The sequence below is a fragment of the Trichechus manatus genome, unplaced genomic scaffold (assembly GCF_000243295.1).
Source record: "Trichechus manatus latirostris isolate Lorelei unplaced genomic scaffold, TriManLat1.0 scaffold00016, whole genome shotgun sequence".
Classification (NCBI taxonomy): Eukaryota; Metazoa; Chordata; class Mammalia; order Sirenia; family Trichechidae; genus Trichechus; species Trichechus manatus.
Genome location: NW_004443952.1, coordinates 26,314,471 through 26,325,607, shown reverse-complemented (window position 1 = coordinate 26,325,607; position 11,137 = coordinate 26,314,471). Strand labels below are relative to the sequence as shown.

Below are 11,137 nucleotides of genomic sequence, written 5' to 3'. Positions count from 1 at the left end.
ATCAATGTAATCCATCACATAAATAAAAGACAAGAACCACATGATCTTATCAATTGATGCAGAAAAGGCATTTGACAAAGTCCAACACCCATTCATGTTAAAAACTCTCAGCAAATAGGAATAGAAGGGAATTCCTCTGCATAATAAAGGGCATTTATGCAAAGTCAACAGCCAACGTTATCCTAAATGGAGAAACTTTGAAAGCATTCCCCTTGACAAGGGGAAGCAGACAAGGATGCCCTTTGTCACCACTTTCATTCAACATTGTGCTGGAGGTCCTAGCTAGAGCAATAAGGCAAGAAAAAGAAATAAAGGGCATCTAAATTGGTAAGGAAGAAGTAGAAGTATCCCTGTTTGCAGATGATATGATCTTATACACAGAAAACCCTAAAGAATCCACAAGAAAACTGCTGGAACTAATAGAAGATTTCAGCAAAGTATCAGGATACAAGAGAAACATACAAAAATCAGTTGGATTCCTCTACACCAACAAAGAGAACTTCGAAAAGGAAATTGCCAAATCAGTACCATTTACAGTAGCCTCCAAGAAGATAAAATACTTAGGAATAAATCTAACCAGAGACATAAAAGACCTATACAATGAAAACTACAAGACACTGCTGCAAGAAACCAAAAGAGACCTACATAAGTGGAAAAACATATGTTGCTCATGGATAGGAAGACTCTACACTGTGAAAATGTCAATTCTACTCAAAGTGATCTACAGATACAGTGCAATCCCAATCCAAATTCTAACAACATTTAACGAAATGGAGAAACAAATCACCAACTTCTTAAGGAAATGGAAGAGGCCCAGGGGAAGTAAAGCATTACTGAAGAAGAACAACAAAGTGGGAGACCTCACGCTATCTGATTTTAGAACCTATTATGCTGCCACGGTAGTCAGAACAGCCTGGTACTGGTACAACAACAGATCCATAGACCAATGGAACAGAATTGAGAATCCAGACATAAATTCATCCACCTATGAGCAGCTGATATTTGACAAAGGCCCAAAGTCCGTTAATTGGGGAAAAGACAGTCTCTTTAACAAATGGTGCTGGCATAACTGGATATCCATCTGCAAAAAACTGAAACAAGACCCATAACTAACACCATGCACAAAAACTAACTCAAAATGGATCAAAGACCTAAATATAAAATTGAAATGATAAAGATCATGGAAGAAAAATAGGACAGCACTTAGGAGCCCTAATACATGGCATAAACAGAATACAGACCATAACTAACAGTGCACAAACACCAGAAGAGAATCTAGGTAACTGGGAGCTTCTAAAAATCAAATACTTATGCTCACCAAAAGAGTAAAAAGACAACCTACAGAGTGGGAAAAAATTTTTGGCTACGACATATCCGGCAAGGGTCTAATCTCTAAAATCTACAAGATACTGTAAAACCTCAACAACAAAAAGACAAATAAACCCAGTTAAAAAATGGGCAAAGGATATGAACAGACACTTCACCTTCAGGTGGCTAACAGATGCATGAGGAAATGCTCATGATCATTAGCCATCAGAGAAGTACAAATCAAAACTAGAATGAGATACCATCTTACTCCAGCAAGGCTGGCACTAATCCAAGAAACACAAAATAATAAATGTTGGTGAGGTTGTGGAGAGACTGGAACACTTATGCACTGCTAGTGGGAATGTAAAATGGTACAACCACTTTGGAAATCAGTTTGGTGCTTTCTTAAAAAGCTAGAAATAGAAGTACCATACAATCCAGCATTCTACTCATTGGAATATATCCTACAGAAATAAGAGCCGTCATGTGAATAGATACACGCACACTTATGTTCATTGCAGCACTGTTCACAATAGCAAAACGATGGAAACAACCTTGGTGCCCATCAACAGACAAATAGATAAACAAATTATGGTATATTCACGCAATGAAATACTATGCAGCGATAAAGAAGAATGATGAATCCGTGAAACATCTCACAACATGGAGGAATCTGGAAGGCATTATGCTGAGTGAAATCAGTCAGTCGCAAAAGGACAAATATTGTATGAGACTGCTATTATAAGAACTCAAGAAAAGGTTTAAACACAGAAGAAAACCTTTGATGATTATGAGGGTGGATAGGGAGGGAGAGGGGTATTCATTAACTAGATAGTAGACAGGAATCATCTTGGGTGAAGGAAAGGACAACACACAATACAGGGGAAGTTAGCACAACTGGATGAAACCAAAAGCTAAGAAGTTTCCTGAACACAACCAAATACTTCGAGGAACAGAATACCTGGGGCTGGGGTCTGGGGACCATGGTTTCAGGGGACATCTAGGCCAACCGGCATAACAAAGTTTATTAAGAAAATGTTCTGCATCCCGCTTTGGTGAGAGGCATCTGGGGTTTAAAAATCTTTTGAGCGGCCATCTAGATACATCAATTGGTGCCAACCCATTTGGAGCAAAGGAGAATGAAGAAAACCAAAGACACAAGGAAAATATTAGCCCAAGAGACAATAGGGTCACATAAATCAGAGACTCCATCAGCCTGAGACCAGAAGAACTGGATGGTGCCTGGCTGCCACCAATGACCATACTGACAGGTTACGCAACAGAGAGTCCTTGAAGGAGCGGGAGAAAAATGTAGAACAGAGCTCAAATTCACATAAGAAGACCAAACTTAATGATCTGCCTGAGACTGGAGGAACCCCCGAAGCCATGGCTCCCAGATGCTATGTTAACCCAGAACTAAAACCATTCCCGAAGACCACTCTTCAGACAAAGATTAGACTGGACTATAAAACATAAAATAATACTTGTGAAGAGTATGCTTCTTGGTTCATCTAGATACACGAGACTAAATGGGCAGCTCCTATCTGGAGGCAGGCTGAGAAGGCAGGCAGGGACAGGAGCTGGTTGGATGGACATAGGAAGCCCGGGGTGGAAAGGGGGAGTGTGTTGTCATATTGTAGGGATTGCAACTAGTGTCACGTGACAATATGTGTATAAAATTTTGTATGATAGATTAACTTGAGCTGTAAACTTTCACCTAAAGTGTAATAATTTAAAAAAAAAAGTATAAATCAAGTCATATCCCTTTCTGGTTTAGAATTCTAAATGGCTTCTCAAGACACTAGAATAAAACTCAAACTCCTTATCATGACTTACAAGCTCTATTCCCCCAGTGGCTAGAACAAGGCCTGGAACATAGTAGGTACTCAATAAATATTTGTTCCATTCATTTGTGCATTCTTCGGTAGTTTTAGAGAAGTACTGATTTGCTTAGGATCTCACAGCTTAGTAAGTGGCAGAGTAAGGATGAGAACCCCAAATCTGATATTTGCAAGTCACTGGGCCAAGTTTTGCTTTTCCAGACCTTCTCCAATGGGCTCTGAACTATTCTCACTATATTCCATTATCCACATACCTCTGTTAATTTATTTGTGCCTTTCTCTTTTTGTTTTGCCTTTCCAAATCCTGCCTGCCTTTAAGACTTACACTTAATTCTGTTTCCCCTTATAAACATTTTCTTATGGCTTCAGTATCTGCATTTGTTCTTCTGGTGTGGTGAGTTTGAGAGGGTAGTGTATATGTGGGAAGTGGAAAGGGAACTCTGGTAGATACTAGATAGTGTAATACATGCTTAAATACATAATTTTATTTACTTCTCACATTACCTTGTGAGGGAAGAAACCCTATTACTTTTTTAAAAGATGAGATAACAGCCTCAATTACAGCATCCGAATGGGGGAAATTGTCTACACTAGCCACAGGAAATCGCAGAGGACTGTGAAATAAATACTCTAAGGCTAAGGTCCAGCCTTCTATAGCTGCCTAGAAGAGTTGGGAGGGTGCCCAGTTGCCTTTGGTCAGAACAGCCTCTTTTTCTTAACCAGTAAGCCACCAGGGTTTCCCTGTTTCATTGGGCCAGTGCTGTATCTGATAGTCTGGCCTGTATGTCAGGATCACACAGGGAACATAGCAGCAGGATGTTCTGTTTCTGTTCAACTAAAAGTTTGACTCCAAATACTTAGCCGTTTTACAAGTGGCAGTGATTTTTTTCTTCTTTACCAGGGCCTCTTATTATGTATATGTATTTTTCCTTCTGCTTCTAGTATTCTATTCAAGAAGAAAGCCAGAGGAAGCTGTTGCCCACTGCTGCCGCCCAGTGTTGTAAGTGAGAAACTTGTCTCTGAACCTGTTTTCTTAATCTCAGCCTTAGGTGTCAGTTCTCCAAGCTTGTCTTATTTTGAGTTGGGAAGGGTGGCCATGTGGTGTATGGAAACAGAAAATTTTCCAGAAACATCTTTGTTTAGGCCCATACCTCGAATGACTATCTGCCGTTAGCTTTAGGAGGAGGTCTTTTGGTTATGTATGGTTGTAGGGAGGGCAGTGGTGCTCATCCTTTTTCTCCATTTACTAGCTTTTACCGCTGGGGGAAGGATTTTACCCCTTCCCTCCTCATTTACCTGTTACTGTTTCTTAAGACTCAGTTTAAATGTCACTACCTCTGAGAAATCTTCCTGCTGTTTCGTCTTCCCCCTCTCTGCTTTCATAGCACCCTGCACATAGTTCATCATCTAACCTATCATGTATTATAATCTGTGTATATTTCCTTGACAGAACATGATGTTTTTAAAGGCATAGATATTCTTCCATTTTTCATTTCTAGCATTTGTCATAAAAGTTGATGCACAGTAAGCTTCAATAAAGTTTGATAAATGATTAACTGAGTAAGAGAACTTGTCATTTCTCCTGTGGTTAATTTGTCCAGAACTCACAAATTTCTTTCTTATGAGACAAGCATTGTTGGTATATCGCTATACTTTCTCTTCAGTTTCCCTCAAAACAGCTTGAGGAGACACTGAAGGACTGACTTAGAGTCTGTTTTATTTCACTTTTTAAACCTGGGATATCTGTGTGTGTGTGTGTGTGTAATGTGCTTTTGTGTTGCTACTGTAGTTTTCTGAATCAAACTCAGTCAACTTCAGGTTGAAGGTGGTGGTAATGGTGGTAGTAGCTGTTGTAGTAGTACTAGTAATAATAAAAACCATAGCAGCTAACATGTATTGAGTGCTTATAGTGTGCCATGATATTCTGAGAGCTTAAATATATTTACTTATTTAATTTTCACAACAACCCTAAGAGGTAGATCTTATGTCCCCATTTTTCAGATGAAAGACTGAGGCATAAAGAGATTGAGTAACGTGCTGCAAGTCCCTGTTACTCAGGGAGCAATGGAAAGTCTACAAAAATATTTATAGTACAGTACTAAATTATACTAGAAGATAATGTTAATCAAGGGCTTTATGAAATTATTGTGAAGGTAGAAGAGAAGGAGGAGCATGTTCTTTGTTCTGAGTTCCCTGGAAGAAGATAGGAATTGGAGTGAAATAAATATATTTAAAAATGAATGAAGTTAGAAATCATATCCTACATCTTACATTATTTTGAGAATTTTCCAATATTGGTTTGTGTCCCTAGAGTAAAAAATAAGAGCTCTCAAAGAATCCTTGCATTTTTCTCTACAATACATAGCACTTATATGTCAGTTCTCCCAGTATCAGCAGTAAGTTCTTAGATAATGAGGCAGTAGTGTATAGCGATTAAGAGCGTGGGCTTTGGTGCAAGACAGACGGATCTGGTTTCAGATCCCAGCTTCACCACTTATTAGCTGTGTAATCTTGAGCAAGATACTTAACTTCTGTAAGCCTTACTTTCATCATTTGAAAAATGGAACATAGAGTTGTTTTGAGGATAATTTGAGATAAAGTAGATAAAGTACTTAGCACAGTACCTGGAGTATAGTAAGCAATCTATAAATCATTATTATCATTATCAACACAACATCTGATTACTTTCCTCCCAGGATTTTTTTTAGCAGATTTGGTTTTATATACTCACATAAGAGAGTGAATATGCTTTCTTTTAGGATAGAAAAGATGTTTATTTAGATATTTCCTCAACTGGAGGATGGAGGCAGATAGCAAGAGATGCGTGCTGCTTTTTTGCATGCTTGAACCTCAGCACGTCGTGTTTACTTTTTCAGGTCTTATCTGTAAGCCAACCTTTTCATATTTGAGTATATTTTTGCTCCTCAATTTATAGAGATATTCTGAGGCTGTGTCATCTGGTCTGCATATTTGATATAAATCTTACTTGAAACCAAGTTATAATGTGAGCATTTACCTTAGCCACAAGGCTAAACATAATTAGAAGTTTATGTTGAGGGATAACCTAGTCTTTTCCTTTTCCAAACATATCTAAAAATTTTCTGAGGTATTCAAAGTTTAGTATTCAGTAAAGACACCCGTGTCTTGTCAAAGAATGCTGCAGTGCATTGTTGTCATACCGGTTTCACTACTACTGAGTTCTGTAACTTTCTGTTATTTCCAATTTTTATGTATGTCTGCTTTGCCCACCCACTGTATTATCAATGACAGCATTACTGGCTGCGGTTGATAAATGAATCAGAAGTGATTCAGCACCTGGCAAGGGTTTAATGAGATAAGGGCACTCACATATACTGCTAGGGTGTTTAAATTACTATAACCTTTCCAACTTGGTAATTTCACTTCTAGGAAGAATTCAAAGAAAATAACTAGAGATGTAAAGATTTATGTATAGGTTTTACTTATAATAGTGCAAAATTGCAAAAGAAATAAATAAAAAGGAAGATTGAATAATTGTATCTCCATCTAATGGAATAGTATGCTTTAAAAATTTTTTTTTTAAGATACAGGAAATACAAGTTTAAAAAAGTAAGGTCCCAAATTAATTAAGTAGTATGATCACAATTATCTAAGAAATAAATTATATACATGTATGCATAGGAAAAAACTAAGGAGATACCCAGTTTTAATGGTGGTTCTCAGTGGGATTGTTGGTACATTTTGTTTTATATTTTTCTTTGTACTTTCCAAATGTTTGCTACAGAACATGCATTTCTTTTATGATAAGAAAACAAATAAACAAACAAAACAGTAAATATTAGTTAAAAAAATTGTCCTAGGCCTGACAATATAGAGTCAAGCTATTGTAGATACACTTTTTTAATAGACTTTATCTTTTAGAGCAGTTTTTGGCTTACAGAGAAATTGTGCAGGCAGTACAGACAGTTCGCATACACTCCCTCTTTCCCCCTGCACACTATTTCTCCTATTATTAACATCTGGTATTCCATTTGTGTGGTACATTTGTTAAAATTGATGAATCAATATTGATACATTATTATTAACTAAAGTCCATGTTGATACATTATTATTAACTAAAGTCAAGAATTCTTTGTGTTGTACAGTTCCTTGGGTTTTGACAAATACATATCATGTGTCTACCATTACAGTATCATGCAGGATAGTTTCACTGTCCTAAAAATGCCCTGTGCTCTACTTATTCATCCCTCTTCCTCCCCCAGAACCCCAACAGCACTGATCTTTGTACTCACTCTATAATTTTGCCTTTTCAGAATGTCATACGGTTGGAAATATCTAGTATGTAACCTTTTCAGACTGACTTCTTTCAGTTAGAAATATGCATTTAAGATTCTTCTATGTCTTTTTGTAGCTTGATAGCTCATATTATTTTTATTGCTGAATAATACTCCATTGTATGGATATACTACAGTTTGTTTATATATTCACCTATTGTGGGACATCTTTTTTGTTGTTGTTGTTTGTTTGTTTATTGTGGTAGTTTAAATGAAGTTTACGTTTCAAGTTAGTCTCCGATACAAAAATTTATACATACAATGTTATGTGACCCTAACTGCTCTCCCCATACTGTGACAGCACACTCCTCCTTTTCACTCCTGATTGCCCAAGTCCATTCAACCAGCTCCTAACCCTCTCTGCCTTCGCGTCTCACCTCCAGACAGAAGCTGCCCATTTAGTCTCTTGTATCTACTTGAGCTAAGAGACACACTCCTCACAAGTTACCACTTTATGTCCCGCAGTCCAGTCCAATCCCTGTTATAAGAGATGGCCTCGGAAATTGTTTTAGTCCTGGGCTGATAGAGAATTTGGGGGCCATGCTTTCCAGGGTTCCTCCAATTGTAGAATATCTTGATTGCTTCCACTTTTTGGCAATTATAAATAAAGCTACTATAAACATTCATGTCCAGATTTTAATGTGGACATACGGTTTCAATTCATTTGGGTAGATACCTAGGAGTATGATTGCTCGATCATATGGTAAGCCTGTGTTTAGCTTTGTAAGAAATTACCAGATTGTGTTCCAAAGTGGCTATATAATTTTGCATTCCCACCAGCAGTGAATGAGGGTTCTTGTTGCACCATATCCTCACCAGCATTTTGTATTGTCAGTGTTTGAGATTTTAGCCATTCTAATACGTGTGCAGTGAGAGGTTTTTTTGTTTGAATTTGGGACTTAATTGAATGATAGTTACTTGTTGAGATAGACACAGTTTAGCTGAACATTGATAGTGATTCCTTCATTTAGAGGCCTAAGCAGCTCTTAAAGTTACAGTATCCATTTTATGAGTGATATTCCTATGGTCTCCCCTAACCAATTACTATGTCTGAAGCAAAAAAATTTAGGAGCCATTATGTTATTTCTGGAGCCCTAGTGGCACGGTGGTTAGGAAGTATGGTATGGCTGATAACCAGAGATGCTGGCAGTTTGAATTCACTAGCTGCTCCTTGGAAACCCTACGTGGAAGTTCTACTCTGTCCTATAGGGTCGGAATTGACTTGATGGCAATGAGTTTGGGTTTTTTTTGGTTTATGTTATTTCTACTTGTAATATAACCTCAGATATAGTTTGAACTTTTCACGATTTAACCCATCATTGGTGTTTCAAAGATATTTCTCTCTTTGTCTATCAAAAGTGTTTTGTTACAATATTGCCTATAAGTAGTCACATGCAATATCATAAACCAAAATGTCCTGAGCATGACTCAGTCTTTTAAGTTCGGAAATAGGACATAATCCCACATATTGTTTAAACTTTTTTTTGAAGAATGAATCAGTTCAGAACAGTTGGGTCCGAGTCATATCCATGAATAACAGTGATAAACATTAGGAAACACTGTCAATAATATGGAAACCTTGGTGGCATAGTGGTTAAGAGCTGCTGCGGCTGCTAATCAAAAGGTCAGCAGTTTGAATCTACCAGACGCTCCTTGGAAACTCTGGGGAAGTTCTACTCTGTCCTGTAGGGTCACTATGAGTTGGAATCGGCTTGATGGCAATGGGTTTGGTTTTTGGTTTTGATCAGTAATACGCTGCTTGGTTACCAAGTTATAACATATTTGACCACCACTAACTTCGAAAGAATTTCCTTTACTAACATACCCAGAAGAGACACGTTTATATAAAATAATTTACCTTTCTTCCATTTCAACTCTTACTGTTACATTTCCTGGTGATCCATTATGCTGAAATTTGTTAATTAGGCAGGAAGCTTGAGGTGTTCAGTGCTTCCCACTACCGTTAAGCCATCATGGCTGCTGTGCCACCTCCTTAGTCTGCACAACACTCAAATACATCTCCAATGTTGTTGTTGTTGGATGCTGGATGTCGAGTGTTTTTTGATTCATAGCAACCTCATGTGACAGTAGAACTGTCCCATAGGATTTTCTTGACTGTAATCTTTACAGAAGCAGATCACCAGATCTTTCTCCCGTGGAACTGCTGGGTGGGTTCAGACAGCCAACCTTTCAGTTAGCATCCAGACACCCAACTGTTGAGCCACCAAGGCTCCTTATGACTCTAATGTCGTCCTATTATTCTTGTTCACCGTCTAAAACTGTTCACTCCCACTCTATGATCTGTCTTATTTCTAATATTCTTCCTGTTTGAGGAGGCAGAGAAATGGGCCATTCTGTATATGTAACCACATATTCCTTCCCCACATGGAAAATTAGGCTCCTGACTGTATTACACATAATGTTATAATCCTCCCACTAAAATGAAACAAACAAAAAACTCTAGGAAGATACTGCCAGTGCTGCTTAGTCTCATCTCTCCACCTACCATAAGCCTAGCTTTAAGCTTGTGGAGGTATTCTGGCAGCCTCTGGATGTAGGCCAGGACTTACTTTCCTAATCAGGTAATGGTAAACCTAAAACCAAACCTGTTGCAGTCGAGTCAATTCCAACTCATAGCGACCCCATTGGACAGAGTAGAACTGCCCCATTGGGTTTCCAAGGAGCGCCTGGTAGATTCGAACTGCTGACTTTTTGGTTAGCAGCCGTAACTCTTAACCACTGCGCCACCAGGGTTTCCCAGGTAATGGTAGACTCCACTAAAATAGGAATGTTTGTCTATCTGTTTCTGGTCCAGAATGCCTTTCTTCCATTTTGGACCCACCCCATACCAGGAGTAGACCCATTTGCCAAGTACTCACTGTATCAAGGTGTGATCCTATAGATAGAGTGTTGGAGTATGGGACTATTATGCCAGCATTTTATGCCAGAGGACACCAATTCGAGAGAACCTGGCAGCTAGCTCCTGCCATCAGATCTAATCACCCCATACAGCTCTAGATTAAAAGAAAGCTTAGCAGGCACCAGATCACATGGCCTGTTCTTTGGCAATCTGTGTTCTGTATTACTTATTTTTGAGATGACCATAGCTACCATGCTAATAGCCCCTACCTCTCAAGAGATCCCGTCTCTTAGAGACCTTTGTGGCCTATTTTCTAGTGATCTCAGCCAGTACCAGCATCCTTTCAAGAGCATATAATAGATGAATCCTTATTTCTAAGGTTTCATTCTAAGAATGCAAAGACCTACCCTGTATATCCTGTTGCAGTGCTATGCTGCTATTCCATGGCAGCCCCTTCAAGACATTAACATGGCCTTCCAGGACTTTTGGTAGCCTTCATAAATAATGCCCTGCAGTGAAAGTTGGGGGACAGGTGCCAAAGATAGTCCCTGAGAGAACTGAGAGATTATTGAACTCACTCCTGATCCCCAGCCTCTGGGACATTGCCACCTGGCTTTTATTATAAATTTATCCACTTCCCAGAGCCATAATATAGTATTTGTGCTATTGGCTTAAAGTCAAGGCCCTATTAGTGGACTGTTCAGTCCCCTACACCAATTGGCCTTTAGCTCTATCCATTGCAGTGCTACCTCATAAAAAAGGTTTTCCAGCTCCATAAACTTTTCCCACCACACACAAACAAACACACACACACA

General features: G+C 38.6%; 1 protein-coding gene across 1 annotated transcript in view; it reads left to right on the top strand.

The window, feature by feature from the left end:
• Positions 1-11,137, top strand: part of UNC13B (unc-13 homolog B) — a 184,723-nt gene that overhangs the window by 60,729 nt on the left and 112,857 nt on the right. The window contains exon 7 of the mRNA XM_004372297.2: positions 4,092-4,149. Within this exon, the coding sequence (XP_004372354.1) occupies positions 4,092-4,149 (58 nt within the window). The remainder of the gene's footprint in view (positions 1-4,091; positions 4,150-11,137) is intronic.